The sequence below is a fragment of the Mustela putorius genome, unplaced genomic scaffold, assembly GCF_011764305.1.
Source record: "Mustela putorius furo isolate JIRA1106 unplaced genomic scaffold, ASM1176430v1.1 tig00000196_pilon_pilon_pilon, whole genome shotgun sequence".
NCBI classification, from domain to species: domain Eukaryota; kingdom Metazoa; phylum Chordata; class Mammalia; order Carnivora; family Mustelidae; genus Mustela; species Mustela putorius.
The window spans coordinates 2,422,309-2,444,986 of NW_025421310.1; the positions used below are offsets into that span (position 1 = coordinate 2,422,309).

Below are 22,678 nucleotides of genomic sequence, written 5' to 3' on the forward strand. Positions count from 1 at the left end.
GCCCATCATTGGCCAGAGTTCAGACGGCGCGCGCACAGGGATACACTGAGGGAACGCTTGGTGAGGGGCTTTCTGGGTAATGTAGTTCGCGTCGCGGAAGCAGGGACAAGCCAGGCGTGGTCCCGATCACCTCGGCAACGACGCAGCGGCGCGGTGACTGGCTCCGGGACCTAGAGTCGTAGCGGGCTGCGGGCCTGGATCCCCTGCTTGCTCAGGGTCTGGGCTTTTCTGCGTGAGCAGCTGAGGATGGGGCGGGACTTCCATTGTCGCCACTGCATTCCTCAATTCGCGGTAGGTGGGGTGCTTGTCAGGTGGCCCCAGGGACCAGAGATGAGGGTAGGGAAGTGCTGGGACTGTAACTACTCCACTGCATGCACTTTTCCTCCTCAGCTAACGGCTCCTCCTTCCTAAGCCTTGGTTTCCCGGATGCAGAACGGAGGTAACGACTCCCCCGCTTCGCCTTCGTCCCACGGTCCCGGGATGCAGTTCCCAGGTCCCTGGGTGCATGCTATGCTGGGGAAGACTAAGGCTCTTAGTGCGACCATCAGCCCGCGGTCACCCCGGACAGTGGGGGTTTGAAGCTTTGGATTAGCCCTCATTGCTTGTCTCTGTCGCTGCCTCGCACCGTCCCGCCCAAACCACAGACTGACCAGGACAGCAGCGTCCCAGATGGACCCGAGTCAGGTGAGTGGAGGGTGTCCCAGCCCCTCACCCGCTGGGATCCCAGTCCTGATCCTGTAGCGCCTGTACGAGGAAGAGTGGTGTCCTGGACTCTTCACCTACGCTTGAGTCTGGAGGCCAGAGTCACTTCTCCTAGCATCCGAAATCCAGGCCGGAAGTTATATGGAGGGGTTCACTGATAGATGGCAACCTCCTCCAGAGCTTCCCTGCTGTAATCTGACAGCGAGCCTGAAGTTGGAGGGCAGGGAGAAAGTGAAGAAAGAGGCAGGTCACTCCAGATTGGTAGGTTGCAGATTAAATAAGCAAGGGCAGGTACACAGCAAGCTTGCCTTGGACAGCCACAAGAAGAGTAGACCTCCACATCAGCCCACTGAATCATAAGTTTATACAGAGACCTTAACTTAGTTCAGTCACGGATACCACCCAGATGGTTTCAGCACCACATCGCAATCTCAAGGCTTTGTCCCTGAGGGAATTTCTGGGAGGGGGTAAGAATACACATTCCAAGGACCAGAGGTGATGACAAGCCTCCACTGCCCAGGTCCAGCTCATGCATGGGTCAACTGGCCGTCACATTTTCTTGATGACCTCCCCTGACATTCACATTTCTGGAGTTCTATGGGATAAGGTCTGGAAGGGTGTCCCAGGCACAGGGACCAGGATGTGCAAATTTCTTGGAGGTGAGTGTAGGATGAAAATGTTCAGAGAACTACAGGTCTGTATTTTGTCTGGTGGACATAGATAGCAGGAGGACAGGTATTGGCCTGGAATGGCAAGCTGAGGAGCTAAGTCTCTATTTATAGAGTGTGGTGGGAGTGTGGGAAGTTTAAAGCAGAGAAGGGAGGTGTTCTGACTCAGGTCTTTTTTTTTTTTTTTTTTTTTTTTTTTTAGATTTTATTTATTTGACAGAGAGACCGTGGGAGAGGGAACACAGCAGGGAGAGTGGGAGAGGCAGACTTCCTGCCAAACAGGGAGCCCGACAAGGGGCCTGATCGCAAGACCCTGGGATCATGACCTGAGCCAAAGGCAGACACTCAACCACTGAGCCACCCAGATCCCCTGACTCAGGTTTTAATAAGCTACCTCTGGATGCTGAATGGAGAACAGATTTGGTCAGGGGGCAGTGGAGGTGGGGTTGGAGGTAGGACGACCACTGAGTCTTCCACTGAGTGACTGCAATAGTTCAGGTGTATGTGCTTTTAGGCCAAAGGTAGAAGTAGGAGAAATTGTTGGCTCTTGAACTTTTTAAGTAGGGTGGACTAGATTTCCTGATGTGACACAGTGAGATAAGAGGGTTGACCCAGATAGACAGATATGGAAGTTAGAGTGAGTAGATATCAGAGGGAAGATAAAGAGTTGGGTTTGGGCCATATTGTATTTGAGGTATCTGACACACTTCCAAATTAAGGTATCATGTATGCTTTATATCAAGTCCAGGCTGGAGACATCCAATGGATGAATATTTGTGTGTGGACATGATGTGTGGCTGTGGGTTGACCAGAATGGTGACCAGGCCTCTGATGACAGACTAGACATGAAGCATAAAAGTAACAGAGGTAGGATGACAGTGGGACCTGAGGTAGGACTGGTTTACCGCTCTACAGCTCATCAGGTTTTTGTGGCCACCCTCCTTGGGGTCTGAGGGTGGGGGAGGGGGTGTCTGGCTGGAGAATAATCAGGAGCAGAAAAGGTCAGTGTAGCCTAAGAGTCCCTAAGCCAGGGATAGGGGACAGTAGGTCTGGGATTTTTCTACTAGGAAGAGTGAGAACAGCTTTGACATGTGAAGGGACAGCATGAGGGGACAAGGATAGAGGTGGAAGAGAGCAGGGGTGTTTAAGATCTACTCATGGTTCTGGGGAACTGAAGGCTGAAGTAACACGGCTAGGAGGGGAGGCATTAACGAGAAGTGATGGCTGTTTCTGGAAGTCCTGTTTTTTTGGAGATCCAGGCAGGCCAGGCTCAGTGTTGGATCTTGGTTGCCTTTGTTGGATGTGCTGTGCACAGAGTGGGATATAGGGATTTAGGGAGATGCCTGTGGTGTGGACAGGGAGAGGGGGGCTAGAAATGATGATGGTGTAGTCCAAAGAATGACATGTACAAGGTAAGGGAATGTGAACCAGTGTGCCCAGGGCCCTGGTACTAGAGGCTTAAGGGAGAAAAGAGAGTCTGAATTTTTTTATACTTGTGAAATGTGATCTGGAGAGACAAGAGACACAACACAAGAGTTTGTTTACTGTGGGGAGGGGTTCCTGGCCAGTCCAGCACTCAGACAGCAACTGTCTGCCCATCTGGCTTGTGTTCCTCTGGATTGGGTTGGCCTGGATACAATGACCAGTGGGACTACAAGGAGAGAGGGACACCAGTGGTGTCAGGGCCTCTCATCTCCTCCGAGGTGGGGGACTGAGGAGGAGGAAGAGCTGCAGGTGAGTGAGGGGAAGAGGACCAAGGGGGTCACAAGAAGAGGACGTGCCAGTAGTAGGTGTGGCAGCACTCTGAGTCATAGGTCAAGGGCCTACATCCATTTAACTATTTTGTTTGTTTTTCAGCCCATCCATTGGTGCCTTGGCTTAGGTGTCCCGTCATTGCAGAGCCCAGTGACCTTTGAAGATGTGGCCGTGTACTTCTCCAGGGAGGAGTGGGGGATTCTTAATGTAAGCCAGAGGCACCTGTACCACAGTGTGATGCTGGAGAACTTTGAGCTCATGACCTCACTTGGTAAGGCCTTTCTGCCCGGCCCAGCATGGTGACCAGCTTCTGCCCTTTTGCCTTCTTCTCACAGAAAGATTTCTGTTCGCCCCATAGCTAGACCCAAGGCACTGGTTCTTTGCAGGTTTCCTATTACAGATCTTGTGGGTGCTGGGACTGGGCTGTGTGCATTCTCCACGTCTCTTCTCAACAGCCTCATGAATAGTCCCAATAGCTCTTGCCCAGGGACCCTGTGGGAACAAAAGTTGGGGATCAGGCACGTGTCGTCTGCCTGATGGATCCAACTAAGCTTGACCAATCCTGGCTGGGGGATCCATTGTGCGGGACACCTAGATTCTTTTCCTTCCCTCATGAGACTCATTTTCTTTCTTGTTTTTTTTTTTTTTTTAAACTTCATTGAGATATACCATACAGTTCATACTTTGAAGTGTATAGCTCAGTGATTTTTAGTGTATTTGCACAGTTGTATAAATACTACCATAAACTAATTTTAGAACATTTTTATCACCTAAAGAGAAAATGTGCCCATTAACATTCCTTCCGCATCCTCCTTCAGCCATTCTCTCTCAGCCTTAGGCAACTGCTTACATACTTTATGACTGTGTACGTTTGCTTACTTAGACATTTCATACAAACGGAGTCACACAGTATGTTTTTCCGTGAATGGCGTTCATTTAGCATAATATATTTGAGGTCATCCATGCTGTAAAACATGTCAGGACTGCATTCCATCTTACGGCCAAATAACATTCTGCTGTGGAGCTGTACCATGGTTTGTTTATTCGCTTGTCAGTTGCTTGGCATTTATTTTGTTTCCACTTTTCAGGTGTTAAGAAAAATGTTGCTATGAACATTCAAGTACAAGGTTTCGCATAAGGATGTTTTCATTTCTTTTGGGTAGATAAATAGAAATGGGATTGCCAAACTGTTTTCCAAATTGGCAGCACCGTTGTATAGCTCCACAGCAGTATATGAGCATTCCAACTTTTCTACTTCCTTATCAACACTTGTCTGTTTTCCCATAGATAGCCTAGGGGGTGTGAAGTGGTTTTGATATGCATTTCTTTAATGACCAGTGGTGTTGAGCAACTTTTCATGCGCTTACTGGCACGCGCACACTCACACACACATCATTTGTCCCTCTCTTTGTCCTTGACTTTAGTAAGGCCTCCTTTATTCTGTGGCTTGGTTAGGTCCTGTCTTGCACAGTAGGCTCTTCACTCTTATTCTGGGCCCTTGGCCTGTCAACATCCCTTGGACCCATTCCTGTATATCTCAGCCACATAGTTCTAATGAAGTTACCCTTTCCACCAAGTGGAACACTCAGTTTGCCAGAAACTTCTCTGCTTTCAGGTTGTTGGCATGGAGTGGAAGATGAAGGGGCCCATTCCAAGCAGAATACATCTATAGAAGGGATGTCACAGGTCAGGATCCCCAGTGCAAATCCTTCTATCCAGAAGGCTAACACCTGTGATATGTGTGGCCCATTCTTTTTTATTTTTTTTTTAAAGATTTTATTTATTTATTTGACAGAGAGAGATCACAAGTAGACAGAGAGGCAGGCAGAGAGAGAGAGAGGGAAGCAGGCTCCCTGCTGAGCAGAGAGCCCGATGCGGGACTCGATCCCAGGACCCTGAGATCATGACCTGAGCTGAAGGCAGCGGCTTAACCCACTGAGCCACCCAGGCGCCCTGTGTGGCCCATTCTTGAAAGACATTTTGCACCTGGATGAACATCAAAGAACATATCCTGAGGAGACCCTCTATACATGTGGAACATGTGGAAGAGAATTTTCGTTCAGTGCAAACCTTCACCAGCACCAGGAGCTCAGTGGAGAAAAGCCCTTCAGATGGGACAAGGATAAGGACTCACATGTGGAAAATCTTACAGTTCACCTGTCTTCACTTGTGGGGAAGCCCTTCACTTGTGGAAAAGGTGGTAAGGATGACTTGGAGAGCCATGACCTCTTCCAGCACTCAACCACTAACAACAGCAGGAAGCCAAAAAGGAGCACAGAGTGCAGGGAGACCTTTTCACACAACTCTAATCTTGAGCAGCTCACAGAAGTCCATACCACACAGAAGCTCTTTAAGTGCAGCAACTGTGGAAAAGCCTTTCAGAAGACCTCCACTCTCCTCAACCACCTGAGAACTCACTCTAAAGAGACACCATTTAGATGCCGAACAGTTGGAAATTCCTTAGAGGAAAATCAACCCTTGTTAATCACCAAAAATGTCATGATCAGGAAACATGTCATGTGTGTAAAGCATGTGGGAAGACCTTCAGTCAGAAGGTCTTCCAGAAATTTCACACTGGAGTAAAATATTATGAGTGTGGTGATTCTGGGAAAACCTTCCACCACAAACTCACACTTGTTCATCACCAGAGAATTCACACAGGAGAAAGGCCTTATGAGTGCAGTGAATGTGGGAAAGCCTTTAATAACAGGTCACACCTCACTCGGCATGAGAAAGTTCACACTGGAGAAAGGCCTTTTGAGTGCAGCAAATGTGGGAAAGCCTTTGCTCACAGTTCTAGTCTCATTGAGCACTGGAGAGTTCACACAAGAGAAAGGCCTTATGAGTGCAGTGAATGTGGGAAAGCCTTTGCTCACAGTTCTAGTCTCATTGAGCACTGGAGAGTTCACACAAGAGAAAGGCCTTATGAGTGCAGTGAATGCGGGAAATTCTTTAGCCAGAACTCCATTCTCATTAAACATCAGAAAATTCACACTGGAGAAAGGCCTTATGAGTGCAGTGAATGTGGGAAATTCTTTAGCCGAAAGTCCTGCCTCATTTATCACTGGAGAGTTCACACTGGAGAAAGGCCTTATGAATGCAGTGAATGTGGGAGAGCCTTCAACAATAACTCTCACCTGGTTCGTCACCACAGAGTTCACACACAAGAAAGGCCCTATGAGTGCAGCCAATGTCGGAAAACCTTTAGTGAAAGATCTACACTTGTTCAACACCAGACAGTTCACACCAGAGAAAGGACTTATGAATGTGGCTACTGTGGGAAAATCTTCAGCCGCCTCTCCAATCTTGCTCAGCATAAAAGGATTCATACCTGAAAGGAACCTTATGGAGATGGTCCTTCTGAGACGATCTTCAGCCAAGTCAAACTTCATGCAGCAGAATACCCACAGAGAAGTTACCTGGATGTACCACTAGTGTGGAAAAGGCTTCAGAAGGTACTCTGCCCTTTCTGAGAAGCCCAGGACTGAGCTTCTAACCCTCTGGAGCATAAACCCCTTTCCAGCCTGCCTGGATCCAAATATTTGCAGCAGTCATCTACATATGCAGGAAGAAAAGCTCCCTGTGCTTCCCTTCCCCTTTTGTGGAAGGAAACAGGATTGTCTTGGGCCTACTGGAATGGATTCATTCCCATTGCCTCTGAAATGGTTAGGAAGTGAACTAACCCCATGTTGGTCAGGGGCCTCGAGGGATGTCCAGTTTGGACTTCTCAGAAAAATGCACATTCCTCATGGATATTGTCATGTCTACATGTAACCCCAATTATGTGTCCAATGAGCCCACACATCACCCTCCCCTGGAACCGCTTATCTTGGTCTTCTCTATTCTGCATGATAATAAAGACCAAGTAACCAAGTCTTTTTTTTTTTTTTTTTTTTTGAGAGGGATGGAAGGGGCAGAGGGAGAGAGAGAATCCTAAGCAGGCTCCATGCCCAGCGTAGAGCCCGACTCAGGGTCAAAATCACAACCCTGAGATCATGAACTGAGCTGAAATCAAGAGTCCCTAACTATCCAAATGCCCTGATCAAGTCACCTTTATTTATTTTAGATTTTATTTATTTATTTGACAGAGCACAAGCAGGGGGTGTGGCAGACAGAGGGAGAGGGAGAAACAGGCTCCCCAATGAACAGAGAGCCTAAAGTAGGGCTGGATCCTAGGACCCTAGGATCATGACCTGAGTGGAAGGCAGATGCTTAACCAACTGAGCCATCCAGGTATGTCTCACATCATCTTTATTCTTGGGGGGCTTGATGGAGTAGGCTGAAAAAAGTGGGTAGAGTGAGGGATGGCTAAGGCAGGGCACGCAACACCATCTGCCTCATGGTGTAGAAGGAACATAGGGAGTTGTTCTACATTCTGTTCTGGCCTACTTTGCAGTGCATGTGAAGGACAAGGGAAAAAACTGAAGGTTTCATAAAGTGAACATAGTGGCCCATGTTTCAGAGTTACCAGAAGGCCCAGAGCTCACCCTGAAAGAGGATACTAGTCTGCACTGTTGGATTAGGAGGCAGGTCCCTGGTTCCTAGAGAGATGTCTGGGTTTTCCCATCTAAGGAGAAGCTGTCTTCTGGTTCCATAAAGGAGATTTGACCCTGGGAGGCCGGTAGAGGCCCAGTGGATTCTGTATGTGAACAGAGAAACAATCGGTGTGAGGTAATAGGGAGTTGGGGAGACTAGTAAATTACAGCACTGCCACTGGGTACAAAGGAGCACCACAGTTCTCCATCAGCTGTGGCTCTGCAGGGTGAGACAAGTATAACTTAATCTGAGATCTACAGAGGCCATTTGGGAGCCATTGTTAGTAGGAAACACTGGGTTTGGAGCAGACTGGTAAACTAGAGGGAACTCGACTGTTCTAAAGGTATATCAAAAACTTCCAGATTGGGGTGCCTGGCTGGCTCAGTTGGTAGAACATGCAACTCTTGATCTTGAGGTTGTGAGTTTGAGCCCCATGTTGGATGTACAAATTACTTAAAAATAAAATATTTAAAAAAGAAAGAAAAACTTTCCAGATGACTATGGCCAAGTGAGGTAAGAGTGAAGAAATTCTCAAGACCTGCAGACCTGTGTATTACCCATAATGGAAATCCAAACAAATGTAAGAATTCCTTATTTTCCTTGAGCTGTTCACCTTGTGGCTGTCACCACACAGGAACCTCATATCAAGAGGATAGAGCTCATGGTCTGGAGAATGGTTTATGTGAGTAGCCAGAGTTTTTAGAGAATCGCCTAGCCGTAGCATTCATTATTCCACCTCTGGTAGCTACCAAGGAAGTTTATCCTTTTTAAGGGGTGGGGAGACAACATGGTGGAGTTAATATGGGTCTCCCACATCTCTTACCTTCCTGGGAAGAGCCAGATATTCATATTTTTATGTGGCTTTTGATTTTATGTTAGAAGCTATTTCAAAAAGTTTTTTGGGGGTGCCTGGGTGGCTCAGTGGGTTAAAGCCTCTGCCTTTGGCTCAGGTCATGATCCCACAGTCTTGGGCCCTGCATCAGGCTTTCTGCTCAGTGGGGAGCCTGCTTCCTCCTCTCTCTTTGCCTGCCTCTCTGCCTACTTGTGATCTCTGTCTGTCAAATAAGTAAATAAAATCTTAAAAAAAAAAAAAACACACAAACATTTTGTACAATACAAAAGCAGTTTACCAAAGCCTGTGGGTGGGCTATATACATTCCCCTAGGCAGACTTTGGGTAAGAAAGACAGAGTTTTCTCACATGAGAGGCTTCGGGGTGCACTCTCTATCCATATTGCATAGTACGTGGGAAGGCAGTGCTACTGACACCTCTTCTCAGGGTGACTTTCCCAAAAGCCCAGAGGGGATGAGAAGTGATAGCCACATTAGAGGCGGAACCCAAGACAGGCTTGCAGTCATCAAAAATTACAGTAGGGCTGCTCAAGTACTCCCTAGCACAATGAGATATTTGGGGGAATCCCCCACCCTGCTCAGGCCTGCCTTTCTGGATGTAGTAATTGTCTTTTACCAACATGAAGGACTCATGTGGGATCAAAGTTAAAGGCCAACTGAGCCATGTGAGGATCAAGCCTTCTAAGCAAATGGGGTAGGACAGACACTGGTCATCACAGCTCAAGCCTTTGTATATTGTGTGGATGGCTGGTTAGATCGCATTAAATGGCCCCCAGCTCATAGGTAAAGAATTTTCTGTGTTTTCCTGGAACAGGCCTGGTCTCCCACTGGGGCTCAGTACAGCAACCAGTCTGTTGGGGAAGAAAGATGTTTGCCAGAGATGCCGGAATACTGCAGGCAAAGGTCTCATGACTCTGACCTTTGAGCTGTTCCGGATACCAGCCTTTGTGGGGCTCAGTAGTTCCAGCACTTTCAGCTCACTCAATCAGCAGGGATGCAGTCTGTATACTGATACTGTGCATTCTGACCTCCAACTCACTGATAGTTCTCTGAGCTCCATCCAATAGTAGTTCCCTGCACTTGGACCTTTGCCTGTGACCTTCCCCATGAGGGACACTCTCCACTGTCTGCTCAGCCTTTCCCCACTTTGCCACTCCTCCAATTCTGCTACATTTTCTCTCAAAGTTGGTGTCAGTTTCTCTCTTCTCTTTGATGCCTGAACCTTTGGCCTGATGCCAGGCCTCTGCTACACACACACACACACACACACACACACACACATACACACAAACTGCAAGTAAGCACAAGAAAAGTTGCCAACACCACTGGTCATTAAAGAAATGCAAATCAAAACCACTTCACACCCCCTAGGCTATCTATGGGAAAACAGACAACAAGTATTGATAAGGAAGTAGAAAAGCTGGAATGCTCATACACTGCTGTGGAGCTATACAGTTGCTGCCAATTTGTAAAACAGTTTGGCAATCCCATTTCTATTTATCTACCCAAAAGAAATGAAAACATACTTATGCAAAACCTTGTATTTAAATGTTCATCGCAACATTTTTCGTAACACCTGAAAAGTGGAAACAAAACAAGACAAACAGGGGTGCCTGGGTGGCTCAGTGGGTTAAAGCCTCTGCCTTCCGCTCAGGTCATGATCCCACGGTCCTCGGATCAAGCCCCACATTGGGCTTGTACTGAGCAGGCTCACTGCCTCCTCCTCTCTCTCTGCCTGCCTCTCTGCCTACTTGTGATCTCTGTCTGTCAAATAAATAAATAAAATCTTAAAAAAAAAAAAAAAAAAAAAAAAAACAAGACAAACAAGGCCCAATCAACTGACGAACAAATAAACAAACCATGGTAAATATTATTTGGCCATAAGATGGAATGAAGTCCAGTCATGTTTTACAGCATGGATGAACCTCAAATATATTATGCCAAGAGAACGCCATTCATAGGAAAACATACTGTGTGACTCCATTTGTATGAAATGTCTAAATAAGCAAATGTACACAGTCAGACACTTAACTGGCTGAGCCACCCAGGTGCTCCAAGTTCCTGGACTTTTCAATCCTGACCGTTTCTACCCTGCGTGGTCATCCCCTCTCCCATCAGTGGTGAGAGTGGGGGATCAGGGAGAAGAATCACCCCAGTTACAGAAAGCAGCAGTGGTTTCCAACCCCAACACATGGTACTGGCTGAGCACTGTGGCTCAAAGTCCGTCAAGTGTAGGGTCATAGTTCTCTCACTAAACATGCCTCCAAGTTAACATTCTCTTCTTCACAGGAAGCCTAATTTTTGGACCAGGGACACATCTAGAAATCTACAACACACAAGTTTTGCTGAACTGACATTTTATTGACCTTTTGGGAAATTCGTTTCCCAAAATTTTAAAATCAAAAGACCCCACAAAACAGAGGATATCACTTCTCTCCCTTGGCTGCAAAAACAATGAAGGCCATGGTATGCAAAGACGCCAGAAGCACTGGCCACATCCCAAGACTGCATGGTCTTCATTTTAGGACCAGGGTATGGCCATGAGGTGAACATCCTGCTATCCCCAGTAAGGCAACAAAAGTCAGGGACCTCTCCCCACAGATGCCAGTCCCTCTCTTCATAAGCCACTCCATACACAGTGATTAGAACCCCCAATATTAAATATGTTTTGTTGTGTTTTGTTTTTCAGAACCCCCAATATTAAACATGGCGTAAACAGTAAAGCTTTCATTACCTAATACATTCCAGGGAGCGTGAGACAGTCAGGTCCAGGGGTGGATGAATCCATGACAGGAACCACGTAGAGTGTCCACTGTGTCCATGGAAATGATTAATCTTCTCTGGAAGCCCCCAGTAGCACAGCTCAGCTACTCTTGACCAGTTTCTGGTCACAGCGAAGTCCATTGTGGGGTCCACCACTCATGATTCTTTCCTCCACAGAGTGGGGACTAAGGAGATCTGCTGTTCAGAGCATGTTGACATGACTGATGCATACCTTGGGCTCCTGCCCGGTGGTGGAGGTGGGATGGCTTCTATCACAGAAACCAGCGGTGACTTCGCACTGCCAACAGCCTTGGCAGGTCGGAGTGCAACTTAGCTTCTGAAAGCTTCCTACACACCTGCCATGCCACAGCACATGCTGGGGTATGCTAGGTTTAGCTTTCAAATGGCTACTCTCCTCAATCTCCTTTCTGGAGGGAGGACTTTCATGTTGAACAAGGTGCCCAGCCCCGCCTACAGGCTTTCCAATATGCCCTGTCTTCTTATGGCCTTTCTCCAGTGTGGACTTTCTTGTGCTGAAGGAGGGTAGAACTATGTTTGAAGGCTTTCCCACATTCTGTACATTCAAAGGATCTCTCTTCAGTGTGGAACTGCTGGTGCCGATTGCGGTAGGACCTTGTGGTGAAGGTCTTCCCACAGAGGCTGCACTCATAGGGCCGTTCTCCAGTGTGAACTTTCCAGTGCTGATACAGTCCAGAGCGGGTCACATAAGTTTTCCCACATTGCTTACACTCATAAGGCCTTTCTCCAGTATGAACTCTCTGATGAAGAATGAAGCTATGGTTGTATTTAAAGAACTTCCCACATTCCCTGCACTCATAGGGCCTTTCTCCAATGTGAACTTTCCGGTGCCGAATGAGAGTAGACAGAACGCTGAAGGTTTTCCCACATTTGCTGCACTCATAAGGCCTTTCTCCAGTGTGAATTCTCTGGTGCAGAACAAGTGCATCTTTGCGATTGAAAGTTTTGCCACACTCCTCACACTTGAAAGGTTTTATGCCTGTGTGAACCTTCTGGTGCTTCCTCAGTTTAGATGGATAACTGAAAACCTTTCCACACTCATTACACATATGGGATGTTTCTGCAGTGTGAATTTTTTGGTATTTAACATGGGTAGATTTCTCCTTGGGGACATTTCCACCTTTCAGGCATCTAAAGGGTCTCTCTTTGGGGTGAGTTATCAGGTGGTCGAGGAGTGCAAATGCCTTTAGGAAGGCTTTCCCACAGACACTGCACTTGAAGGCCTTCTGTGTGGTATGGAGTCCTTGCTGCTTCTGGCAACTGAAGCTGACGTGGAAGGCCTCCCCAGGCTTGGTGCTCTTGTGTAGCTTCTCCTTGCTGTGGGCAGCCTGGTGCTGGAGGAGGCCCACGGTGGCTGGGACATCGTTTCCAGACTCCTCACACAAAAAGGGCCTCTCCAACAGGCGGACTCCATAGTTCTTCATCTGCTCTGGAGAGGCTTCCTCGTCCTCCAGTCTACATGGACGACCTAAAACAGAGAAAAGCCAGTTACTGAGCACTGGATCAGAGGGAGGAGGCACCTTCATCAAAAACGCATGCCAGGGACGCCTGGGTGGCTCAGTTGGTTAAGCAGCTGCCTTCGGCTCAGGTCATGATCCCAGGGTCCTGGGATCGAGTCCCGCATCGGGCTCCTTGCTCGGCAGGGAGCCTGCTTCTCCCTCTGCCTCTGCCTGCCTCTTTGTCTGCCTGTGCTCGCTTGCTCTCTCTCCCTCTGTCTCTTACAAATAAATAAATGAAATCTTTAAAAAAAAAAAAAAAAAAAACGCATGCCATGGGGCACCTGGGTGGCTCAGGGGGTTAAAGCCTCTACTTTCGGCTCAGGTCATGATCCCAGGATTCTGGGATTGAGCCCTGCATCAGGCTCCCTACTCGGCAGGGAGCCTGTTTCCCTCCCCCGTCTCTGCCTGCCTCTCTGCCTACTTGTGATCTCTGTCAAATAAATAAACAAAATCTGTAAAAACAAAACAAAACAAGGGGCGCCTGGGTGGCTCAGTGGGTTGGGCCACTGCCTTCGGCTCAGGTCACGATCTCAGGGTCCTGGGATCAAGTCCCACGTCGGGCTCTCTGCTCAGCGGGGAGCCTGCTTCCTCCTCTCTCTCTCTCTCTCTCTCTGCCTACTTGTGATCTCTCTGTCAAATAAATAAATAAAATCTTTAAAAAACAAAACAAAACAAAACAAAAAACGCGTGTCAGACACACGGAAAAGGAATCCAGAGAGTTGCCAGGAGGTTGCTAGGAAGAGTCTGGGTAAGAAAGGGCTGCCCCAGCAGAACAGGGCACCACCAGATCACCAAATAGGAAAGAGCTCAGCAGGGATGAGGACACAAGATGGGAGCAGTGCAGGGAGAAGAGGTGAGATCCCCAAGTCACTCCTTTCAATGGTTTCAAGTAGGGCCTCAGCCACTGGTGACAGGGAGCACTGTGAAGGGGATATGATTGCTCCAATGAAAAGGCAATGGTAACAGAGTAGCTGGTATTCAAGTATTATTTAAGGGTATGTACAAATCTCAAGTCACCAGTGGACAGCTCTAAACTGGCACAAAGGTCAGGGAGGTGGGTCATCTAGGTCCTGAGAGTCATGGTAGGGATAGCAAGACCACACAGCATGTCCAGAAGGGAGAGGAAAGGTGGAAATAGTGTGTGGTCACTGGCCTCAGCACCAAAACGCTGGTGCACAATGATACCCAGCATGCTGTGAGCCCATCGCTGAAACCAAGGCATCACCCAGCCCTACTCACCAGGAACAGGACCCCTTCTGGACTCTGTTCTGCTGCCTAGAGTCAAGTCCACCATGTTGGGCACCCAGAGCTCTTCTTCACTTTCCAGTTGGGCAACCACATGGGACCTTGAAGGTGCAAATCCTATGAAGGAAAAAGGTAGTAAGAGGCCAGTCCAAGCCAAGGAGCATCGCTCCAACCCCATAGGAAGCTCATGTCATCATGCCAACCATGAAGGAAATGGAGTATTAGAAAACAAACCTCCTCGGCACACTAGAAAATTTGCTAAGCAGGTAGACTCCATGTTGTGTTTTACCACAATTTATTGTGAAAGAACCTTACACTGAAGGTAAACTGACATAACTGAAGTAAAAAAATAAATAATAATAGTTGAAGATTTCAACTTCTAACTTTCAATAATGGACAGAACCACTAGGCAGAAAATAAGCAAATAGCACTTGAATAACACCAGAAATCAGCTAAACTTAACAGACATCTATAGAGCCTACCACATAACAAAAGCAGAATATATATTCTCATGTTCTCACACAGACATGGAACATTCTCCAGAACACACCATTTGCTAGGACATAAAACAGGTCTCAACAGATTTCAAAGGACTGAAATCACACAAAGTATGTTCTCTGACCACAAAGGAATTAAAATAGAAATCAACAGAAAGAATTTGGGAAACTCACAAATTTATGGAATTTAAATAAAACACTCCTAAATAACCACAAAGAAAGCTACAAAGCACTTTGAGATGAATGAAAATGAAAACACAACATACCAAAAGTAATGGGACATAGTAGTTCAGAGCTATAAACACCTCCATGGTGTTTTACTCATAGCACTTTTTCTTCTTCTTCTTCTTCTTCTTCTTCTTACTCATAGCACTTTTTCTTCTTCTTCTTCTTCTTCTTTTTTTTTTTTTTTTAAGATTTTGTTTATTTATTTGAGAGAGAGAGCAAAAGCAGGGGGAAAGGAAGAGGGAGAAGCAGACTCCATGCTGATCAGAGAGCCTGATGTAGGGCTCAATCCCAGGACCCCAGGATCATGACCTGAGCCAAAGGCAGACGCTTAAGTGACTAAGCCACCCAGCCACCCCTACTCATAACACCTCTGACACCAAATGTGAGTAAGATGTAGGGTGGGTGTTCCACGCCACATCTCTAACCTCAGACACCAATGTTGTGTCCAAGTATTCAATTAAATTCTGATACTAACTACCTGGAATCAGTGTCAGATCCCACAGGTTAAGGGCTCAGTCTCCCAAGACTGCCCACACTTCAGACAACAGTTGGAAGTCCAAGACTCCCATTTTTCTGACTAACTGGCTATAAATCAGGGATTCCCACAAATATATTTATCCCTTCTCAAGTTCAATAATTTGCTATAATGGCTCATAGAACTCAAGAAAAGAGTTTACTTAGTATCACCAGATTATTACTATAAAGTACACAACTCAGGAACAGCTCAATGGAAGAAATTCAAAGGGCAAAGTATGCCAGGGGTGGAGATGGGAGTGAGGGGTGAGGAAGCAGAGGGTAAGGGGCATCCATGCCCTCAAGTGGCACCGTTTTCCCAGGACCCGGAAGCTCCCTGAACTCTGTTATTTAGTAGTTTCTATAGAGATTTCATGATGATGCATAATTAGTTAAATCATTGGCCACTGGTGATTGGTTCAGTCTCCAGCCCCTCTACTCTCCGCAGAGGCCAGAGGTGGAGGACTAGAAGGATGGGGTTGGAGGGTAGCTCAAAATCCAACCTTACTATCATGCCCTGATCATTTGGATGGCCACCTCCTATCCTGAAGCTATCTAGGAACTCCCAGCCACCAATCATTCCATAAGCACACAAAAGACACTCTTATCACTTCAAAGATTCCAAGTTTTTTAGGAGCTATGCTAGAAATTGGAGACTAAGACAAAATGTATATTTCTTACTATTTCACAGCACCCATATTTAAAAAGATCTCAAACCAACAGCCTAACTTTAGCTCTCAAGAAACAGGAAAAAGAAAAATGACTAAACTCAAAGCTACCAGAAGGAAGGAAATGATAATGAGCAGAGATAAACGAAATAGAGATTAGAAAAAGAGAATCAATAAGACCAAAACTAGGATCTTTGAAAAGAGCAATGAAATTGAAAAACTGCTACCTAGACTGACAAGAAAACATAGAAGACTCAATTTATTAAAAACAGGAATGGAAAAGGAGACATCACTAACAACATTACAAAATAGAAACAATTGTAAGGAAATACTATGAACAACTGTATTATATGACAACAAATTAGGTAACTTAGATAAAATGGACAAATTCCTAAAAAAGACACAAACTACCAAGACTGACTCGAGAAGAAATAGAAAATCTAGTTAGAGTTAAACAAACAAACAAAAAATTCCCCCATAGGGGTGAAAAAATAAAGGTTAGGCCCAGAGGGCTTCACTGATTAACATTTACACTGAAATAAGAATTAGCACAGGGGCGCCTGGGTGGCTCAGTGGGTTAAGCCTCTGCCTTTGGCTCAGGTCATGATCTCAGGGTCCTGGGATCAAGCCCCACGTCAGGCTCTCTGCTCAGCAAGGAGCCTGCTTCCGCCTCTTTCTCTGCCTGCCTCTCTGCCTACTAAATAAAATCTTAAAAAAGAAAAAAAAAAGGAATTAGCACAAATATTTCACACACTCACTTCCAGAAAACAGAAGAAAAGGTAACGTTCCCAACTCATTCATTGAGGCCAAAATTACCCTCATGCTCAATCCAAACAAAGACATTATGAGAAAACTATGCACTCATGACTCTTATGAATATAGATGCAGAAGTCAAAATACTAGTAAACAAAATCCATAAATACATAAAAGGGTTATAAACTATGACAGAGTCGAATTTATCCTTGTAATACAAGGTTGAACACATGAAAACCAAATGCTGGGGGTGCCTGGGTGGCTCGGTGGGTTGAGCCTCTGCCTTCAGCTCAGGTCATGATCCTAGAGTCCTGGGGTCAAGCCCCACATAGGGCTCTCTGCTCAGTGGGGGGGGCCTGCTCCCCTCCTCTCTCTCTGCCTGCCTCTCTGCCTACTTGTGATTTCTGTCTGTCAAACAAATAAAATCTTTAAAAAAAAAAAAAGAAAAGAAAACCAAATGCTGTAATATACCATGTTAACAAAATAGAGGAGGAAAAATCACATGACCATTTCAAAAGATATGGGCAAGCACTAGACAAAATCTAAATATCTTTCATGATTAATGCACTCAACAAACTAAGGAAAGAAGGGAACTTCCTCACCCGTCAAGGGCAGCTACAAAAACAACAGCTAACATCATACTTACTAGTAAAAGACTAAATGTTCTTCTCGTCAGGTTGGGAAGAAGACAAGGATGTTTACTCTCACCGGTTCTATTTAGTAAGTACTGGAGATTCCAACCAGGTCAGTTAAGGAAAGGAAGAAGTAAAAATATCTGCATTTGCGGATGACATAATGTCATATATATGGAAAATATCATGGAATCCACAAAACAAAACAACACTATTAGAACTATCCACACCAAAGCTACAGAATACACATTCTAATCTAGCGCACATGGAACATTCTTTTTCTTAAAAAAAAAAAAAAAGATTTTTTAAAATTTATTTGACACAGAGAGATCAAAAATAGGTAGAGAGGCAGGCAGAGAGAGAGGGGGGGGGAAGCAGGCTCCCTGCTGAGCATAGAGCCTGATGTGGGGCTCAATCTCAGGATGCTGAGATCATGATCTGAACCGAAGGCAGAGGCTTAACCCACTGAGCTACCCAGGCACCCCCACATGGAACATTCTTGAGAATAGATCACACCCTGGGTCACAAACCAGGTCTCAACTGGTACCAAAAGACTGGGATCATTCACTGCATATTTTTGGACTACAATGCTTTGAAACTCAAGCTCAATCACAAGAGGAAAATTGAAAAGAACTCAAATAAATGGAGGCTAAAAAGCATCCTATTAAGGAATGAATGGGTCAGTCAATTCAGGAAGAATTTTTTTTTCAAGATTTTATTTATTTATTCAATAGACAGAGATCACAAGTAGGCAGAGAGAGAGAGAGAGAGAGAGAGAAGCAGGCTCCCTGCTGAGCAGAGGGCCTGATGCAGGGCTCAATCCCAGGACCCTGGGATCATGACCTGAGCCAAAGGCAGAGGCTTTAACCCCCTGAGTCACCCAGGTGCCCCAAATCAGAAAGAATTTTAAAAATTCATAGAGACAAATGAAAATGAAAACATAGCTGTTCGAAATCTTTGGGATGCAGCAAAGGCAGTCCTAAGAGGGAAGTATATAGCGATAGAAGCCTTTCTCTGGAAAAAAGAAAAGGTCTCAAATACACAACCTAACCCTATTCCTAAAGGAGCTATAGAAAGAGCAGCAAATAAAGCCTAAACACAGCAGAAGAGAAATAATGAAGATCAGAGCAGAAACCAGAGAAATAGAAACCAAAAGAACAGAACAGATCAACAAAACCAGGAGCTGATTCTTTGAAAGAATTAATAAGATTGATAACCCACTGGCCAAATTTATCTAAAAGAAAAGAGAAAGGAACCAAATAAACAAAATCATGAATGAAAGAGGAGAGATCACAACTAACACCAAAGAAATACAAACAACCATAAGAAGATATTATGAGCAACTATACGCCAACAAATCAGATAATCTGGAAGAAATGGATACATTCCTAGAGACATATGAACTACCAAAACTGAACTAGGAAGAAACCGAAAACCTGAACAGACCCATAACCAACAAGGAAATTGAAGCAATAATCAAAAAGTTCCCAACAAACAAGAGCCCAGGGCAAATGGGCTTCCCAGGGGAATTCTACCAAACATTTAAAGAAGAATTAGGGGCGCCTGGGTGGCTCAGTGGGTTAAGCCTCTGCCTTCGGCTCAGGTCATGATCTCGGGATCCTGGGATTGATCCCCGCATCAGGCTTTCTGCTCAGCAGGGAGCCTGCTTCTCTCTCTATCTCTGCCTACTTCTGATCTCTCTCTCTGTGTCAAATAAATAATTAAAATCTTAAAAAAAAGAAAGAAAGAAAGTCCAATGGAAAAAAGACGGTCTCTTCAACAAATGGTGTTGGGAAAACTGGACAACCACATGCAGAAGAATGAAACTGGACCATATCCTTATACCATAACAAAAACAGACTCGAAATGAATGAAAGACCTAAATGTGAGACAGGAATTCATTAAAATCCTTGAGGAAAACATAGGCAGCAACCTCTTTGACCTCGGCCGCAAAAATTTCTTTCTAGATACATCGCCGAAGGCAAGGGAAGCAAGGGCAAAAAGGAACTATTGGGACTTAGGGGAAGAGAGGAAAAAATGAAACAAAAGAAACCAGAGAGGGAGAGAAACCATAAGAGACTCTTAATCTCAGGAAACAAACTGAGGGTTGCTGGAGTGGAGGGGGGTGGGAGGAATGGAGTGGCTGGGTGATGGACATTGGGGAGGGTTTGTATTGCAGTGAGCATTGTGTATTGTGTAAGAATGATGAATCACAGACCTATACCCCTGAACAAATAATACATTATATGTAAGTAATAATTTAAAAAATGAAATATGATTTTAAAAACTATTAGAACTAATAAATGAGTTTAGTAAGGCTACAAGACACAAAATCAGTATATAAAAATCTGTATTTCTATATTCTAGCACTGAACAACCTAAAATGAAATTAAGAAAACAGTTCCACCTAAAATTACATCAAAAGGAATAAAATACCTAGGAATAAAGTTAGGCTTATATGCTGAAAACTACACAACACTGTTGAAAAAAGTTAAAGACTGAATAAATGGAAAGAGATGTCATGTTCATGAATTGAAAGATATTAAGAGGGTAATACTCCCCAAATTGATCTACTCATTCGAATTCATGGCTGAAGTTTGGCCCAGGCAGGGCCCTATAAAAAAATCTCCTCTGAAGGAAATCAACACCCAGAGCACAGAGGGGCCATAACTTCAGCAGAGCCAGAGAGAGAGAGAGGCAGGGTTGAGTGGAGCTGGTTGGGCAAACTGTAAATACCTGCACCCAAGCCCTACTCCAGGAGACCAACAGCCCTTGAGGCTGCTAACAAGGTGCTGAGGAGGCGGAGGAAGAACATACACCCCAATGCCAGTACTGACAGCACCAACCACAGGGAACCTGGGAAGCAAACGGCCTCTGTGGTGGGCTTTACGATGAACACACCTTCCTACCGGGAAAAGGTGGTCAGTCTGCCAGGGAAGAGTGTGAGAGACTTACCCAGCGAGCCAATAAGTGCAAAGTTCTCTAGCATCACATCACGGTACAGGCTCCTCTGAGTCAGATTAAGGAGACCCCACTCCTCCCTGGAGAAATAGACAGCCACATCCTCAAAGGCCACCAAGCCCTGTAATGATTGATTCAGCTGAGCTTTAGGAGTCAACAGTGGGCAGAAAAGCCAAGCAAAACATGGACAGAGGAACACATCCAGGTTGGATGTGTTGCAGGACCCTGCCACAAGTGTTGCAGGACCCTGCCACAAGTCTCACTGGCATACATCATCTTTCCCTTTGAGCCCTAAACCCCCACTCCCACGAAAGCATACCCTCTCTACCTCCCTCCTCCTAAGATCCTGACCTCAGAAGACTGCCAGGGCCCCTAGTTCCATTGTTGCTTCTCCTCAGTTGGATTCTGCATCCTGCCCACAGCAACAACAGGCTGGTGACCAGAGAGATGCCATCTATGCCATCTACAGGTCCCATCCTACCTCCTGTCAGCCAATTCCCTCTATGTCCCAGAGATCACCTCCCAGAGGCAACCAAACCTACGCTCATCCTTCCCTCTCCGGTCCCAGACCTTCCAGTTTGCCCTCCTGCCTGACATGTACATAAGTCTTTGTACCACTGCATGTTACAGCTCCACACCCCCAGCACAATCTCACCCGCTCACCCCACTGGCAACTCAATGGAATCCCCCACATGCTCGTTCTGCACATGGCATCTCCAGAGTGACTCCACTGAGAACAACCACCATCCCATCCTGCCCCAGTAGAACCCCATTCCTTCAAGGTTCATTGCTAAGGGCATCCCCCCTCCCCGCGCTCTGCACTGAAGACCTCCCCATGCAGACCTGTTCTTAGCTTCAACCCTCCCCCGACCACACTGCACATGGACCTCGAGACCCCGGCCCTCTTCCACCTGTGCCTTTGCCTAGGCTGTCCCTTCACCCGCCACAGTCTCCCCCGCTCCTCCTGAGCTCATTCGGAACCAGGACCAACTGGGTGGGGATCGGAGTTGTCAAAGTCTGGGGTACCTTCCACTCACCCGCGCCTCCACGGCCGTCGGAATCTGTGGGCGGAGCATGGCCGCGGCGGAAGCCGAATTTCGGCCTGTTCAGGCCGTACCTGCCACCCCGGTGGGCGCAGGAACCTCCCGCCGACCGTAGGACCTCAGAAGCTGGGTCTAAAACGTGCGCAGGGACCAGGCAGCCGCCTGTGGGAGGCCCAGACCCTCCGGCCCCGCTCCGCAGGGAGCGACAGCGAGTCTCAGGAAGAGGGGGTCATTCCCGGGAGTCAGGGCGCGAACGGGGGCGCAACGAGGGTCCCTGCCGCTGTCCTCCGCGGTGCAGCGTCTCAGGGAAGTCGGCCCGCCGCGCAGCTCTCGGGATACTCGTCCCGACCCACAGCGGCTAGCGGAGAAGCTCAAGGACAACGCCGGAAGTCCCGCCGCCTCAGCGAGCGCCTTGAGCTTAGTCCCCGCGTCACTCAAGGACCTCACTTCCCAGCTCCCCTCGCGGGGCCGCTTGCTCGTTGCCAAGGCGACAGGGGAGGCCACTGCTGGGCGCTCGCGCGGTTGTAGACCAGGACGGCCGGGGATAGGAGCGTTCCGGGGAGCCACGCCGGAGGAGGTGGGACTTCCGGCGCCGGTCTCCTCCCTCGGAGCCACACCCGCGGGACCAGGAGAGCTGCTGGGCAGAGGTCTGAGTGTGAGAGGGTGTTCCGGGCGGAAGAGAGGTGGGTAGGGACGGGCTGAGAGTGAGCGCCGCGGGTGTCCCGAGCCCTGGTGTCCAGGGCCGCAGAGAAGTGACACCTTTGGGCCTCACCTCCGTCAAAGCCCGTGGTGCCCGGGACCGCCGGGGAGTCCTCGCTTGCCGCTGTGTCTGCTTCACAGAGCAGGAGACAGGGCTCAGAAAAGACTCCAGGGGCGCCTGGGTGGCTCTGTCGGTGCAGCGTCTGCTCTCGGTGGGGTCGTGATCGCGAGGTCCTGGGATGGAGCCCTACATCGGCCTTCCTGCTCGTTGGGGAACCTGCTTCTCCCTCCCTTTACCATCCTCCACCGTCACCCCCAACCCCGTCCCCAGCTTGTGGTCTCTGGCTCTCTCTGTCAAATAAAATCTTAAAAATAAAAAGAAAGAGAAATAAAGGGGAAGGTGAAAGGAAAAAAAGACTCTCCAGCCAGATTTCAGTGAGCACCTGGGGACCAGCAGCTGGGGGGGACCTTGGTGGGAAGGGGCGGTCGTGGAAGATCAGCAGTTGGATTTTACAAGTTTTGAGTCTATGGTGCCAGGTCCACTGGGCTCAGGCAGGTCTGGGGTGCTGGGAATGGGTCTGGCATATGTTCAGAGGACAGTCTGCCCCGTGTCAAGCCGTGGTGCC

The 22,678-nt window shown here is 47.1% G+C and overlaps 2 protein-coding genes and 1 non-coding gene across 6 annotated transcripts; 2 read left to right on the forward strand and 1 right to left on the reverse strand.

Annotated features, from left to right (window-relative positions):
- Positions 1-104: 104 nt before the first annotated feature.
- On the forward strand, positions 105-4,914 carry LOC101690466. The gene is made up of 4 exons (XR_006605871.1): positions 105-291; positions 391-684; positions 3,228-3,396; positions 4,741-4,914. It is a non-coding gene; the product is annotated as an uncharacterized LOC101690466 (transcript).
- Positions 3,392-21,840, reverse strand: ZNF584 (zinc finger protein 584). 4 transcript variants are annotated; one of them, XR_201376.3, is made up of 5 exons: positions 21,348-21,840; positions 20,305-20,431; positions 14,053-14,175; positions 11,247-12,782; positions 3,392-3,617 (listed from the first exon to the last, which is right to left on the reverse strand). XR_201376.3 is itself a non-coding variant. In XM_004780455.3 (4 exons), the coding sequence occupies exons 1-4, from the start codon at positions 21,384-21,386 to the stop codon at positions 11,776-11,778; spliced, it is 1,296 nt and encodes a 431-aa protein (XP_004780512.1). In that variant the 5' UTR covers positions 21,387-21,840; the 3' UTR covers positions 10,853-11,775. The 4 variants fall into 4 exon arrangements, 3 of the variants coding, with proteins under 3 accessions (XP_004780512.1, XP_012905429.1, XP_012905430.1); XM_004780455.3 differs by lacking the exon at positions 3,392-3,617 and having other exon boundaries at positions 10,853-12,782; XM_013049975.2 differs by lacking the exons at positions 3,392-3,617; positions 20,305-20,431 and having other exon boundaries at positions 10,853-12,782; positions 21,348-21,839.
- On the forward strand, positions 4,965-6,998 carry LOC123386948 (zinc finger protein 132-like). Its single transcript, XM_045077353.1, has one exon. It carries the CDS (start codon positions 5,564-5,566, stop codon positions 6,458-6,460), a length of 897 nt encoding a protein of 298 aa, XP_044933288.1. The 5' UTR covers positions 4,965-5,563; the 3' UTR covers positions 6,461-6,998.
- Positions 21,841-22,678: the final 838 nt, after the last annotated feature.

Coding starts and splice junctions, on each gene's coding strand:
- LOC123386948 (XM_045077353.1), top strand. CDS start 5,564: ATGCCGAACAGTTGGAAATTCCTTAGAGGAAAATCAACCCTTGTTAAT.
- ZNF584 (XM_004780455.3), bottom strand. CDS start 21,386: ATGCTCCGCCCACAGATTCCGACGGCCGTGGAGGCGCGG. Junction 20,432..21,347: donor CGACGGCCGTGGAGGCGCGG/GTGAGTGGAAGG, acceptor CAATCATTACAG/GGCTTGGTGGCCTTTGAGGA. Junction 14,176..20,304: donor TGCACTTATTGGCTCGCTGG/GTAAGTCTCTCA, acceptor TTTCCTTCATAG/GATTTGCACCTTCAAGGTCC.